Here is a 16560-nt window from a genome sequence, read left to right as displayed (position 1 = left end):
ACAGAGACTCACTTGTTGCCCAGGCTATAGGGAGTGCCGTGGTGTCAGCCTAGCTCACAGCAACCTCAAACTCCTGGGCTCAAGCAATCCTACTGCCTCAGCCTCCCGAGTAGCTGGGACTACAGGCATGCGCCACCATGCCCGGCTAATTTTATATATATATATTAGTTGGCCAATTAATTTCTTTCTATTTATAGTAGAGATGGGGTCTCGCTCTTGCTCAGGCTGGTTTTGAACTCCTGACCTCCAGCAATCCGCCCGCCTCGGCCTCCCAGAGTGCTGGGATTACAGGCGTGAGCCACCATGCCTGGCCTGTATTCTTTATTGTTAAAGTTTATTTCCTCATTAGTCGCATCTTTAGGAAAGCATTTTTTTCCCTCTGTGGGTTCCTAGCTCAAACACATAGAAAGAGATGAATAGATTTTTCCTTATGAGAGTATGGTGTATCTCTAAAAAAAAAAAAAGCACCTCTGAGCACATTTCACTTTCTTCAAGTATAATTACTGTTGCTGTGAATTGCATTAATTATAACTTAAATGTTATGAGAAATTACACTGTAATTCCATATACATAGTAAAGAAACTGGTTCTAATATATGCATTGGACATTTATAAAATAATTTATGTCATATATAAATGGTCAAGAGGAAATTAGATTCTTAGAGATGAATAAAGAGCAACCTAATACTTTCTTAGATAGTAAACCAAATTGACAACGTCTTATTTATGAAGGAGGTAAAAATCAGACTCCAGACTATCAAACCAGTACATTGGTCCATATTTCTGTTATATGGCATAAGACTGATTCAGACTAAAGGCTATTTACAATTATTCTGTATGTTATTTAGTAGGGAGAAGGATTTCCCCCTCGTAATAGGCAATGCAAGACAATTTAGCTCAATTTAACATAAATTTATTCAGTACTAAAAGTCATTCTTGAAGACTTATGTAACATAACTTGAGAATTTTAGAATTTTCAAAATTCACTTGATTGAAAATATGGGTATTCAAAAGAAAATATTATTTATATGCCTAATAAATTAACAAAATAGAGTCTAATTATTATCCAATTTTCTCTCTTTTCTCAATTCCATTGTGGAATTCCACACTTTGAATATATAATTTAGAATGTCTAGGCAGGAGAAAATAAACCATGTGAGTCACCTACTAGACAGACTTATTTTGAAAAGAACTGTTTTCAACTGAAGTTTGATATCAGCTCTCATCCCTTTGGTTTCCTTGACTGTGCCCTGAATTCTTTTTCTTTTCTTTTTTTTTTTTTTATTTCAGCATATTATGGGGGTACAGATTTTAAGGTTTCAATAAATGCCCTTTCCCCTTCCTCCCCCTCACAAGTCTGATTTTCCAGCATGACCATCTTCTTTAGTGGTAAAGCACTTGTTCTCTCACTTCACTAGCTTTTAAATAGAAATGGAAATTGCTAAGCTTTATGGGTTTATGGCTTTTAATAAAAAATACACATAAGGAATTTTAATTTTTTAAATATTAGGAATTAAAGCTACTTAAACATTCTGAAATTAAAAGTGCTCAGAAAGATTAAAAGGCTTTAAAATCAGCAAGCCCTACAATCAATGCTTCCATTGCCTTTTTCATTAGATTGCAATCTCTACAGGTATTTTTCCCAGCCTTCGCCTGAAATCATACATTTATAAAGATAAAATAAAGAACTTCTGATTAACCTAGTTCCACTTATAGTCATTTTGTGATGAATATGGCATTTCCAAGTGAGGTTTCATCTAAGTGAAAAGAATGCCCTGGCTGATGAAGAAGAGGATTTCACTAAACTATTCTCTATGAAGTAATGTCTGATTTAAAGAAAGATTTGACCTGGGCATTTGTTCTAATCAAATGCATCATATAGGAGGTGTTTTTCAAAGGGAAGAGTATTGCTATATAAAATGTAAGAACAGAAGGAGAGGAACTGCTGACAATTTCATAACTTTCCAAACTTCTGTGAATGTGTATGTGTAAAGAACTTGAATATGATGTATGTGTCTTCCTCTGCAAATTAATTTTAGGAGATTAGTAAATTTAGAACAAATGATACTACTGTGCTTTATGAAGAAAATAATTATATTAAAAACACACAGTCTAGTTTTTCTTTTATTAGTTTTATAAGTGATTTTAGTATTCATTGTAAAATTTCCACTTAGAGGCATAAAAATAAAACTTTCTCTGCATAACTTTTGTCTTATTTAGTATTATAGACATTGGCATTTTCCTCATGTGACTGAAGTTTCAAATTCATGGGACTTTGTTGATGGAAAATAAATTTAGGATAACTATAGAACTCTGGGAATTGTCTATTGATTTATCATTTCTGCCCAACAGCCTGTACACACAATGCATATTAAACTTAGCTGTCCACCTGGAACTAAAGCCACATATTAAAGGTGCCAAGAACATTCAGTGGGGAAAGGACAATGTCTTCAATAAATGCCACTGGGAAAACTTAATACTCATCTGCAGAAAAATTAAACTAGACCCCTATCTCTCACCATGTACAAAAATAAAATAAAGATGAATTAAAGACTTAAAGACCTGAACCTATCAAGCTATTAGAAGAAAACAGTGGGGAAACACTGCAGGACATTGGTCTGAGATTTCTTGGGTAAGACCTCAAACGCAACAGTAGACAAATGGAATTACAGCAAGCCCAAAAGCTTCTTCTTAGCAAAGGAAGCAACAACAGAGTGAAGACACAACCTACACAATGGGAGAAAATATCTGCCAACTCCGCACCATTATTAGAATGGGTTAATGATTTCCCACTAGACTAAAAGCTCCTCAAGGATGAGAAAAAAATGGCATTTACACTTATGCCTTTCCCTGCATCTAGCATATTATCTGACACACAGAATGTATGAAAATATATTTACTGAATATAAATGAGTAACTAGTATTTCTAAATCTTCTTCTCCTTTTCCTGAGTAACTATGTGCCATTGGGTACGCATATGTTTCCAAAACAATGTGTACTTACCTCCACCAGAGTATATTATTACATTTGTGAGATATTGTCTATTTCTCCACTTGATTTACAATCTCCTTGAATGCAGTTTCCATATCTTTTCATATTTTTATCTCCAAAAGCTAGCACAAGGTCTGGCACAAAGAAACTCAATAGATATTTGATGAATGAATAAGTGAGTTTTAAAAAAATGTTAAATAATACTACAGGGAAGAATCTATTCTTATGTCTGGATTATTAGACTCTTCAGGGATGGCAACTGTCAGATTCCCTCTGGCCTTTGAGCACTGTGATGGTTAATCAAGAACAGTGAAGTGCATAGCTATCTCAATAATTTCTCAATAAAGTCATCTTTCTCTCAGCTGAAAAACTAGAGATGGCAACTGCTATCATACAAAGCTTGCAAAATGTTACTCTCATTAATTGAAAGCGGCTAGGTGAAAATAAAGAAGGCAAATATAAAAAAACTCCACAAACTATCTGTTGGAAAGTAGGCAAAATATTTAGTAATAATGAATACATTAATGAAGGGAAAATTAGACAAATACTAGAGTTGATACTTTGGGGGAAACCAATAATGCTGGAAAATCTGTATATGTGTGTGAGATCAGAAATGAGAAAAAAAATATAAACATGTTTTTATAACTATTTTCTTTCTTATTTTAATTTTATATAAATGAGAACAAACATAAGCATGTAGAAATATTTAAAAAATACAATATTGTATGTAATTCTATATAAATAAATTTAGAAGATATCGATTTTAATATTCCCCAAAGAATAGAAAACCTCAATAGACCTATATACCCATAAGCCTAAGTAGAGCTGAATAGACTGGTGTGTGTATGTGTGTGTTTAAAAGTCATAGAAAACCGGCCGGGCGTGGTGGCTCACGCCTGTAATCCTAGCACTTTGGGAGGCCGAGGCGGGCGGATTGCTCAAGGTCAGGAGTTCGAAACCAGCCTGAGCGAGACCCCGTATCTACCAAAAATAGAAATAAATTAATTGATCAACTAAAAATATATATACAAAAAATTAGCCGGGCATGGGGGCGCATGCCTGTAGTCCCAGCTACTCGGGAGGCTGAGGCAGTAGGATCGCTGAGCCCTGGAGATTGAGGTTGCTGTGAGCCAGGCTGACGCCACGGCACTCACTCTAGCCTGGGCAACAAAGTGAGACTCTGTCTCAAAAAAGAAAAAACAAAAAAACAAAAAAAAGTCATAGAAAACCTATATAGATCTATGTAAATACAGGTAAAACTTTAAAGTCTTCAAATGATTACTTTGAAGAAAGATGCCAAACGTATTTTTCCCAAACAATTCTACCTCATTTTTAAAGTATAGGGAATTCCCATGACAAAATAACTGCTCCAAGCCAAAAGAAATATTAAAAAGTATCCCAGGCCACTTTATGAAGCTTCCTTAACCTAATATTTAAATCTGACAAAAGACAGTATTAAACACACAACCCCCCCAATATCCTTGGAAATACATATTTTTTAGAAAAATATCAAAACTAGAAAAACGGAATGCAATAGCAATTTTAAAAAATGACAAACTATGACCAAGTAGGGCACACTCTGGGAATTAAAGATGGTTCAATATTAGGAAAATTTTTAATATAATTCATTACCTTAGTCACAGGATACAAATTGTAATAACCATTAGAAGTTACATATGGCTACACGTGATAAAACTTCACATTTATTCCTAATTTTATTTTATTTTTTGAGACAAGAGTCTTGCTCTGTTGCCCGGGCTAGAGTGCCGTGGCTTCCGCCTAGCTCACAGCAATCTCAAACTCCTAGGCTCGAGCGATTCTCCTGCCTCAGCCTACTGAGTGCTGGGATTATAGGCATGCGCCACTGCACCCAGCTAGGCTTTCTATTTTTAAAATTCTTCCTTTGCTTTGTGATCTCTCGCTATATAAAGCTGATATATAAACAGACCCACTATGATTGCATAGAAAAAAAAATAATGCAACTTGCTACCTGGAGTAATATGACAAAACAATCTTTCTACCTATATAACCCAACAGACATAAAAGTTTTCTGAAATATTTACATGCATACAATCATATTTGGAAATAGCTTCATTAAAAGGACATAAATGACAATATAATTAAGGACAACAATGACACTAGGGTATATTAATCTTAACATCCATTGCTTCGTAGTGTGTGCACCTAAATCTGCAAATACATACCAGATCTGTCTTTGGCGGGTCTGGACACTCGGAAGAGAAACACGGTGAACTTCGGACTCCGCCGCTGTCAGGAGCTGGCTTTGGAGGCTGAGCGTGCTGTCTGTAAGTCGCACTTTTAGGAGTCCAGCAAAATAGGTTGATTGATTCTCGCACACAGCGTTCAATGTCAATTTCTAGATAGAAAAAGTTTTTAAAAAGCGAATGTATAGAATTTAGATTGCTTTGTTAAGGTAAATGCATATATCTACCATTTAGATATATGCATTTCCTAAACGCATATATCTAAATGGTAAGATGACAATTAGAAAAGACGTCAGTAAAACTACAATGCAGATATTAATCAACATATAATATTTATGACTAGGGGATATTTAGCAGTATATGCTTACATATATATGTAAATATATATACTTGTGTTTTATTTGGTATTATCTACATGTATATATGTTTGTATCTTTCACTGTATCATTATTTAAACATCATGGCATATAACATATCTCCTTATTTAAAAATCTGGCTCATTTATTTTAATAATTTTTAACTTTTCCAAAGTAAAATAGAGGTTGGTGTTGGGGTAGACTAGAATTTGGGAATGAATACACGAAACATTTAGATGTTGATTCACCACAACTCCTAGTAAAGTACACTGGAAGTTTCACTGTCATTAAATAGGATATAAACAAATCAGGGCAAAATTTATCAAAATATCAATTTAGTATTTCACCTTTAATAATTTTTTAAAATTTTTTCCCTTGTTTATTGTCTGCCTCTTCCACTGTTTATACAATTATTTATTTTTTAATTTTTTTTTATGTCAGCATATTATGGGGGCACAAATGTTTAGGTTACGTATATTGTCCTTGCCCCCCTCACCAAGTCAGAGCACCCACCCACCTTTAATAATTCTTGAGTTAAGTGCAGAAACATTTAAATAAGGTTTCATATGGAGGTAGATTAAATGTACTTGATCAAAATAATAAACATTTCCATAGAAGTTGTTTTTTTTTTTTGTCATATTTGAAATGGAGGCATCTTCAATGCAGAGCCATTATAAACAGGAAGGCTATTACAATTCCAAATTATTGTTTGTGTGTTTCATGGGCCTGTAGCTCTTTAGGAGCCAAAATTTCTGATGAGGAGTTAGTCATTGCTCTATGGGGACGAGGGAGAAATCACAGATAGGTAGCAGCAGTTCAAGAAGTCGACGGGGATGAAGTAGCTAGCTAGGCTAGCGAGGCTTTCTCGGTGTCTAAAACTGCAAATGGCAGACATTCTCATTTCCTCTGCAAAAGTTCAAGTGTCAGTTCAGATAAACAAGGGAGAAAAATATATCATTATACATGTTTTAAATTACAAGGGGATAAGCTCCTATTTTTCTTATTGAAATAAAGGGCTTATAAGGATAAAAGGAAATAGGCAATAAGTAGCTTCTGTGGATGGTACCTGAGTCATCATTTAGAGTTGTCTACTCTTGTAAGGTGGAAAAACTTTGGAGAAGGGAAGGGGAAATGACACTTACTGAGCATCTGTCATGAGACAGGTATTGAATACTTTCACTTAGTGCATTTAATTCTTACAATGATTCTTGAAGACAGGCATTGTAATTCTCCCTCCCACCATCCATTTTTGTTGAAGATGAAGAAACTAAGTAATTTTTATTAAGTGTGATATTATGGGTAGAATGTCTGCAGTTAATAAAGGTTTACAAGGCATCTTTTGTCATTTCCCAACACATTTAGACTTGGAATATGACTAGCAGATATGGAAAGACCAGTTATTCAATTACAGCAAAAGGAACTGCGATAGTTGGATAAATATATGGGACAATAAGTGAATCTCAAACTAGAACTCATACCACACAATGAATTCAACTGGATCATAGACCAAAATATAAAAATTTAAACAATAAATCAGTCTAGAAGAACACAAAAGAATATCGTAATGATCTTGGAGCAGACAGTAATTTCTTAGCAAGGGTACAATATCTGAGAAGTCCAGCTGTTGACCAAAAATCTATATATGATTTTTTGGGCCCAACCATAGGCAATTCCTACAAAGGCTTTACTTGGCTGGCCCCAGAGGGGAGTGGCCCTCCTCAAAGCAGACCTGGTGCATAGCCGATGTACTACGGCCTCTGAAGGGAGTTGCTGTCACAGACTCAGTCCCTCTGGCTGCCACTCTCTTACACATATGCACATCCCTAATGTAGGCCCCTCCAAGGAAAAGGCCTCTTTATCCTGGGCCTCTGGCGAGGTCTTCCTCAGACACCTCATCCAAGACCTCCATCACGGAAGAAGAGGGGACCCTGAAGATTCTTTTCTCCACTCTGACCCAGTACTAAGTACTTTTCCAATCCTAGGACTTTCTACTTTCTCTTTCTCTAGTCTCTACATCCATAAAACTTCAGAAGCCTTTTGCACAGAGGCAAAAGGCCTCTGTGAAAACACTGATAAATTAAATGACATTAAAATTGTAAAAATCTACTCATCAAAAGACACAGTTTACAGAATAAAAAGACAAGCCAAGAACAGGCAAAACTCTTCTACACTGACAGACTCAGACAGTGGCTGCCCAAGGGGCATGGGGATCAATCGGCAGCTGGCATGAAGGAATTTCTGGAGACTATGAAAATATATGTCATGATTGAAGTGCTGGTTAAGGGGATGTTCATAACTGCCAAAATGTATTGAGTTATATAGTTAAGGCCTATACATTTCACTGTCTGTAAACCTTATTACAATTTTAGTTTCTGCCAAAATATAGTTTAGCTTATTTTCCTTCTACAGATCTAGTTACATGCCATGTAACCACACTGAGTTTATCTTTTTAATGGTAGAATCAAAGCTTAGACTGTAGTTGCTATCCATATTTCTATATTTAAGTATTCAACTCTTAGGTTTACAAACTCCTTACTTGTGAATGCTCTATACAGCTTAACTTGCTCTCCTGTATTACATGACATAGAATTTCTCTGGAGTTTGATTTGTCCGCCCAAGAGGACAGTGTTTCCTTTCTTCAGACTGTCAAACTGTTAGCAAGAAGCTGTGGCGAGGAGGGAGCAGAGCTTCATGTGAAGTATGTCTTTGTATGAATAAAGAGTCTCAAATACCTCCCCAAGTGGCCCTTTTTACTCTCCATCAGCTGAAGACAGCCCTGTCCTAAGCAAAAGGGCAGACATGTTACTGCCACCACCTTCACCCCACTGGCCTGTTTGGTGGCATTACCTAGGTGGAAGTACATCACACTGCACTGGTGTGAGCCGGCTCTGTATCTACAATGCTGGGCTAGCAGAAAAGGCAATATATGGGGAGAGAATCAAGAGATGATGATGAGGCCCAAGCACAAGAGATTCTGAAGGCCTGGATGATTATTTTTGCAAACGGCTTAAAAATGTCTCATTATTTTACAGTCAAATTTCATTCAGTGATTCCATCTATTTGGAGCTATACCTGGTAAATCAGAGAAGAGAAGAATGCACTCATTAAAGCCATTAGCCAAAAGCCGGTCCCGCAGCTGCTGAAGAATTGCTACTCCAATACAAAATGGGAAAGAGGAATTTCCAAGTAGTAAGGTATCCCAGAGGTGGAAAATTTTGTGCAGTGGAAATACATCTGTAAAATGACAAAAATATAAATAAATAAATTAAAATATAAAACCCAAATAACAAAAACAAAAATAACAACCAGCTTTACTGGATATATAACTATTACTTTATGATCAAAAGTATTATTTAAGAGCTAATACTACCAATTTTTATAAAATGTTTATTTGACTTTGTAAATTTATAATGCATCTTACATTCTTAATGCATCTTACAAAGCTGATAATCAGATTGGTCAAATAGATAACACTTTCTAACCTCCATTATCAATCTTGATATAATTGTCCCATTCATATTTCTTCCCAGAGTTTTCCAGTTATATTATTCTCACAGGTTTATTTACCTAGATGAACTTTAGTATTGTTAGGTACAGTAAAGTTACATTTCTGTTATATAATCTAAATAAGTGTGTTATTAAATTCTCCCCTAAAATCCTATTAATTTTCTATTTCCCATTTAACAATACTGGGTATTTTTCCAGGTCAATGCATATAGATCTGCTTCCAATATTATTCCATTTACCATGTAACCATGATTTAAGGATGTCCATTCTATTAATATTTGTGGCTAATTAATGTATTACATAGTCACATAATCTGCTTAATTTCTAGAGGAATCCTAGTTAGGAAATAAACATATTAGAGAATCTCTAAAAATAAAGCCTATGTTGATTGTAAAAGTTGCCCTAGTAAACTTTATATAAATACTACAGTTGATATTAATGTCTTTTTCTAAAGACATTAGGATTGGAGCTTGTATGAATGTCATGACATATAAAATAGGTTTTCATCCTATACAATTCTCATTTTGTCAGAACAATTGAAATTCTTTTCTACCCAACTCTATTATGTTAGAATTACATAAGGATACTTATTAAATCTGCTTATTATTATTATAAATATAAAATAGAAGGAAGAATGAAGCTGTCTTTTTGCTAATATAAAAAAAAGGCAAATGATACTTACGAGTGAACATGGTGAGAAACCAAGGGATGGCATAGAGCTATGAGTGGAAAAAGAAAGAGGCACAGGGTTTGGAAAAAGAGAAAACAAAAGAGATCATTACACTGATTACCAATAAAATGAATAGCAAAAAAAAAGTTCTAGGTTTTGGTCTACTTTGTTGATTAAAATAAAAGAGGATGTAGGCAATTACAGGTATCACAGACGCTCTACCACATAATGATATCTATCTGTATCACAAATGTGGATGACCCTTTTGCCAAGGACTATTCACAGAATGTCTTCATTTCATCGAAGCACACACTCAAGACCAAGGCTAATCCAAATGCAATAACAGTAGGCTAATTTCAAGGGTATACTTTTCAGGTTGTACAAAAACACTGCTGAGATTTTAAAGGTCCTTGTGATAGTTAACCTTATGCATTAAATTGGCTGGATCTGGGGATGCCCGGATGTCTGGTTAAGCAGTATTTTGGGCGTGTCTGTGAGGGTGTCTCCAGATGAGAGCAGCAGGACATTGTCCTCCCCAACCTGGGTAGGCACCACCCATTCCACTGAGGGCCTGACAAGAACAAATGTGGAGGAAAAAGGAATTTGCACCTTTTCTGCCTCACTATGTGAGCTGCAACATCTCGTCTCATCCTCTCTTGCCCCTGAGGGATTTATCTATAAGTTCCCCTGGTTCTCAGGCCTTTGGACCAGGGATTACCAAGGCCATTGGACTCTGAATTATAGCAGTGGCTTTTCTGGGTCTCCAGCTTGCAGACAGCAGACTGTGAGATTTCTCAGCCTCCATCACTGAGTGAGCCCATTCCCCATAATAAATCTCCTTTATCTGTATCTGTATATCTCCTCTTGGTTCTATTTCTTTAAAGAACCCACATATGGTACTCATAAGTGATGAGGTACTTGTAACTATTTTTAAAAATCAATAAGATGATATTTTAGAAATGCTGAAAGTGTCTCATTAAAAGGTACTATGAAGTGTGTGCTTTCTGTTACCATTTTATCAATTAATAGGAAGCATCATAACAGACCCAAGGCAACAAAATCTAATATTACCATTATTGGTAATAATTTGGTTCTTTGGCTGAGTGGCAAATTTATTTTCCTAAATTAACTGCCTAGGAATGAAAAAATACATATACAGTATATATGTATGTATATACACACTTCCAATTAATTTTGAGAGATTTTAGAAGTGACAAATTGTTCCTAATTTATAAAAGTAGAGTAAAATCTCCTTTGTCAATAGTAAATATCAAAAATCAATAATTCATAGAAAAATCTGAAAAAGCATTAATCTTATTTTACTTGTTAAGTCAATATAGGCTATTGCCTTTTTTTTTTTTTTTTTTGGAGACAGAGTCTCATTCTTTTTGCCCAGGCTAGAGTGCAGTGGCATCATCATAGCTCACTGCAACCTCTAGCTCCTGGGTTCTAGTGATTCTCCTGCCTCAGCCTACTGAGTAGCTGGGACTACGGACACATGCCACTATGCCCAGCTAATTTTTTAATTTTTTTGGTAGAGATGGAGACTTACTACGTTGCTTAGGCTAGTCTCTAACTCATGGCCTTAAGCCACCCTCCCACCTCTGCTTCCCAGAGTGCTAGGACTATAAGCATGAGCCATAGTGCCCTGCCCAGGCTACTACTAAATGAAGACTTTTGTACTACTTACAGAGTTTAAATAAAGATTCTTTCAGCACCTGTCAATTATAAATTTATGAGTAGAGATGCATATTGTGTTTGCATTGCACAATGGAGTATTTATACTATCAAAATGCCAGTCAAGAACTATAATTACATGGTCCATTAAAAAATCTAAGTACTGTATGTGAAACAAAGCCCACTGATCTCCACAACAGCATCAGTTATAGGCTGACATCAGACAGTTCTTTCCAGGGACATTACAAATGGGAAAGGGGAAGAGTCCAAAGATATGTGACTTCATTGTAACAAGTATATGTTGTAGCAAATAAAATATAACAAAACATAAACTCTTCATTCTGATTCAAATTTAAAAATAAAGTGAGCAGAGATTAGTTACATCACTATTATTCAACATATCTTTCTTTTAAGGACATGATATCAATTACATTACCTGCTACCCTTTTGATCAAAGCCAATTATTTTTCATTAAAAATCTTTCTCAAATTGTTTTAACAACTAGCTAAAAGTACCCCTTTCTTCCCATTCTATCCTCTTTAATTAGCTTCCTCATGATCTATGGAGGAATTTTCCTTCTATGGAGGAATAATGGACCAGATTTATACTTCCCCCCAAAATGCCTCAAAATCAGACAGACAATATGAAGTAACAATTTGCAGATCCTGGATATCAAGCAGCACAAAGAATAATGCCTAAGATAGGGGAAACAAATGAACCCTACAATTGATTGCCCAGATTACTGTTTACAAAGAAGTTCCAGGCCACTGACAGAGAAGAAGAACCTAGACAGAGCTTGGTGGTTGTCATTAGCTGAATAGACAGAGCTGGGAATCTGGACAGGTCAACATGGCTGGAATCTTCAGGATATATAATAGCATAATTCTAGACAGGAGAGAGCTGCAGAGAAAAAGCTCCAGAAATCTGCAGAGAGTGCCCCTCAACTCTTTGTTCAGTAGTAAAGTAGGCATGTCTGTGAGAAAACTCTAATAAATAGGGTAGAAATCACTTAAAATAATCAGAAGGAAAAATTGCCAGGCTCATAAAATGCTAAGAATAGTTCATTTTTTCCACCAGCCAGAATGGGAAAAAAAACCCAAAACAAACAAACAAAAAACACCTGTAGTAAATAAGACATTAGGTAGAGTACTCAGAAGGGTATTATCTTAGTAATGGGGCAAAATAATGCTCCCAAATATGCTGCTCTGGCTATTTAATAAACCTTAAAAGTAAACTCTGAAAAAATTAAACTGTTTCAATGTAACTTAACTACATACAAGACACCACAATCATGGTCACCTTCAAATTGCTTATTTTTTTCTACCAGTACCATTTTTATAGTAACTTAGGTTATTATAAAACTTAGGTTCAAAAATCTTATAATTTTAAAACATTTCCTGCTAAGTCTGATAGATGCTATTTTCAAAAAGTCTCTTGTCTCCTCAGTCTTTTGCTTCTATCCATTCATACTGAACCAATCGTGTTTTGATTCTCATTCTTTTTTGCATAGACTACTATAAACATTTTATAGTTGTTCTCCCTGCTTTCGGTTTCTATCTGATCCATTATTTCTTTCAGCTAAATTGACTTTTCTAAAAATACAACTGTGATCACATCATTCCCCTATTCTATCAGGTCAATACTTTTCCAATGTACACCAAATTAAGTATACACTTATTACTTATGCATTTAAGGTCATCGTGAATTAGCAAAGTAAGCCAAGGTCTTCAAGCTCGAAAATATGCATCTGAGTTTCAATTCTGACAATTACAGATACCTTGTGCAGTGGACAAGGCAGTTAATCTATGTGAATCCCAAATTTTTTGTTTTTCAAATGTGAAAATTATCATCTTAACTATGTCAAAGAGATGGTATAAGATGAAATAATATATGTGAAAATGCTTTGTACACAGTAACAAATTCTCCAAGTTTAAAGTAGTATTATTAACATGGCACAGGGCATTGGGCTAAATTTCTTTGTGTTTCCCTACCTCCCCATATATGTTCTACTCCCCGCCAAGACAGATGATTTACCGTGCTCTCAACACAAACGACTTTCCTATCACTGTGCTTTTTCTTTTCTTCTCTGAATGTTCTTTCCTTATCATTTCCATCAATCAAAGCTTTATGTTTTTTCAAAGTCTGTCTCAAATACCAATTGTTCTATGAAAACTTTTTTTTTTTTTGAGACAGAGTCTTGCTCTGTTGCCCAGGCTGGAGTGCAGCATCACCATTATAGCTCACAGCAACCTCAAACTCCTGGGCTCAAGTGATCCACCTGCTTCAGCCTCTCTAGTAGCTGGGACTACAGGTGCACACCACCACACCACACCAGGCTAATTTTTTAAATTTTTTTTTTTTTTTTTGAGACAGAGTCTCACTTTGTTGCCAGGCTAGAGTGAGTGCCGTGGCATCAGCCTAGCTCACAGCAACCTCAAACTCCTGGGCTCAAGTGATCCTCCTGCCTCAGCCTCCCTAGTAGCTGGGACTACAGGCATGTGCCACCATGCCCGGCTAATTTTTTCTATCTATATTAGTTGGCCAATTAATTTCTTTTTTTTTTTTTTTATTTATAGTAGAGACGAGGTCTTGCTCTTGCTCAGGCTGGTTTCGAACTCCTGACCTTGAGCAATCCGCCCGCCTCGGCCTCCCAGAGTGCTAGGATTACAGGCGTGAGCCACCACGCCGGCCTAAAATTTTTTATTTTTTGTACAAACAAAGTCTCACTATTGGTTAGGCTGGTTTCAAACTCCTGGCCTCAAATGATCCTCTCACCTTGGCCTCCCAAAGTGCTAGGATTATAGGTATGAGCCACTGCACCTAGCCTATCAAAACTTTTTGTTCATTTCTTATGATACCTACCCCACTATACTTCGTATTATATATAATTGTATTATATGCAATGATAGTAATTATATATCGTAATTACCTACCATGTGTTACTTTGTACTTTAATTATTTCTGGGCATGTTCGTTCACTCTTTCATTCATCCATGCTTGCATTCACTCATTCATTTTAACATGAAATGCATTGTGCCATATGCCAGGTCTCCCCCGATAGAAGAGGAGTCAGACATGTGAATAGATACTCAAAATGCTTTACAGCTAAGTGCTACAATAGAGGTTCTGGCACAGGGCAATGGCAACAAAGTTATAGGAGCTTATGGCTTGCCTCTTCTATCATACTCTCTGCAGGAAGATAAATCTCTAAAAGACTATTTTACTCATTTATTCATTAATTCAACAAACAGTTACTAAGTGCCTAATACATGCCAGGTCTGTGCTAGGTGATAGGATATAGCAGGGAACAAAGCATAGTTTCAGGCCATAAGCAGCTTACACGATTTCCCTGTCGCTAAAAAACATGTTTTTCTCTACACTTGGCTTCCAACACATCACACTCATCTAGTTTTCTTCTTACCTTTCTGATTGTTGTTTACCCATCTCCTTTTTTGGTTCCTCTTCATCTTCCTGACTTGAATTCCAAAATTGTATGTCCAAATGCCTACCTCCATGTGTATGTCTAACAGATATACACAATACGTCTTACACTGAGCTCCTGAGACTTCCTCCAAAATCTGTACCTCCAAGTACAGTATTGTAAATCTCAGTTAAGGACAACTCTATCCTTCCAATTGCTCAAGAAAAACATTTTGGAATCATTTTTTACTCCTCTTTTCCTCACACGCTGTATATTTGTCCCCGGCAGTCCTGTTGGCTCCATCTTCAAAATACATGCAGAATATGACAACTTCTTACCACTCCCACTGCTAATATCCTGATTCAAGCCACCATAATCTCTTGCCCAGATTATTGCAACAGCTCATGACTAGTTTCCTAAATTCTATTCTTGTCTATCCTTGGATCTCTCTCAGCATAGCAGCCAGAATGCTCTTGTTAAAGTGTTTAGATCAAATGTCATTCCTCTGTTCAAAAGTGTCAGTGGCTTTTCATCCCTAGTAATGAAAGACAAAGTCCTCACTATGACCAATAAGACTCTGTTACCTATTTGATATCATCTCCTTGCTCACTGTGCTCTTGTTACATGGTCTCCTGGCTGCTCCTTCAAACCTCTGACGTGCTTCCAGCTCAGGACTGTAGCACTTGGTGTTGCTTCTGCGTGGGTTGCTCTTTCCATTATTTCCTCAAGGCATTTATTCAAAAGTTACCTTTTCTGTGAGGCTTTCCTGGTTACCTTATTTAAAAATTCAATTCCTCCATCACCTACGCCCTTAACATCTATGTCTCAGCCTTTTTTCTTCATTAGAACTTAACACTGGCATATATTTACTTATCTTCCTTATTGTATATTCCCACTAGAATATGAGTGCAGAGATTCTGTCTATTTTTAATGCTGGTATACCCAGGATGCAGCAAAATGTCTGGCACACAAATATGTGTTCAAAGAATTAAATATATGATGAAGATATCCAAAAGGTATAAATTAAAATAGTCATGAGATTATATACTTTATGAAGTTTTCAACAAGTATGAAATAATGAGAAAATTAGTATTAACTTCCTTGGCTAATGTATTGGGAAAAAATCTTTTATGTTAAATACTAGGAAGTATTAAAAAAATTAAACTTGAGGCCGGGTATGGTGGCTCACACCTGTAATCCTAGCACTCTGGGAGGCTGAGGCGGGAAGATTGCTTGAGCTCAGGAGTTCAAGACCAGCCTGAGCAAGAGCAAGACCCCATCTCTACCATAAATAGAAAGAAATTAGCCAAACAACTAGAAATATATATAAAAAAAATTAGCCAGGCATGGTGGCGCATGCCTGTAGTCCCAGCTACTCGGGAGGCTGAGGCAGGAGGATCACTTGAGCCCAGGAGTTTGAGGTTGCTGTGAGCTAGGCTGACGCCACGGCACTCTAGCTTGGGCAACACAGTGAGACTCTGTCTCAAAAAAATAAAAAAAAAAATTAAAAATTAAAAAGATAAAATAAAATAAAAAAATTAAACTTGAGAGTTTGTAATATATTTATACATTGACAATTATGAAAAAAATATTAAAAATAAGTGAAACGAAGCTTATTCTAAGGATATTTGAAAAGTGATAATTCAAGTTGAATAAATATCTTTAATATGACACATAGCAGCTCCTGGGTGCTCACCAACATCGTCAGTTCTTA

The 16560-nt window shown here is 36.0% G+C and overlaps 1 protein-coding gene across 2 annotated transcripts in view; it reads right to left on the bottom strand.

Annotated features, from left to right (window-relative positions):
• Nucleotides 1–16560, bottom strand: part of TBCK (TBC1 domain containing kinase) — a 134176-nt gene that overhangs the window by 22166 nt on the left and 95450 nt on the right. For both annotated transcript variants that reach the window (XM_012779027.3, XM_020284513.2), the window contains exons 21-23: nucleotides 9761–9797; nucleotides 8644–8805; nucleotides 5195–5367 (exon numbers count right to left, since the gene is read on the bottom strand). In XM_012779027.3, the coding sequence (XP_012634481.1) occupies nucleotides 5195–5367; nucleotides 8644–8805; nucleotides 9761–9797 (372 nt within the window). The remainder of the gene's footprint in view (nucleotides 1–5194; nucleotides 5368–8643; nucleotides 8806–9760; nucleotides 9798–16560) is intronic.

This window comes from Microcebus murinus, chromosome 27 (assembly GCF_040939455.1).
Source record: "Microcebus murinus isolate Inina chromosome 27, M.murinus_Inina_mat1.0, whole genome shotgun sequence".
NCBI lineage: Eukaryota > Metazoa > Chordata > Mammalia > Primates > Cheirogaleidae > Microcebus > Microcebus murinus.
Note: the sequence above shows the minus strand (reverse complement) of the source record. Positions and strands in the feature narration are given on the sequence as shown.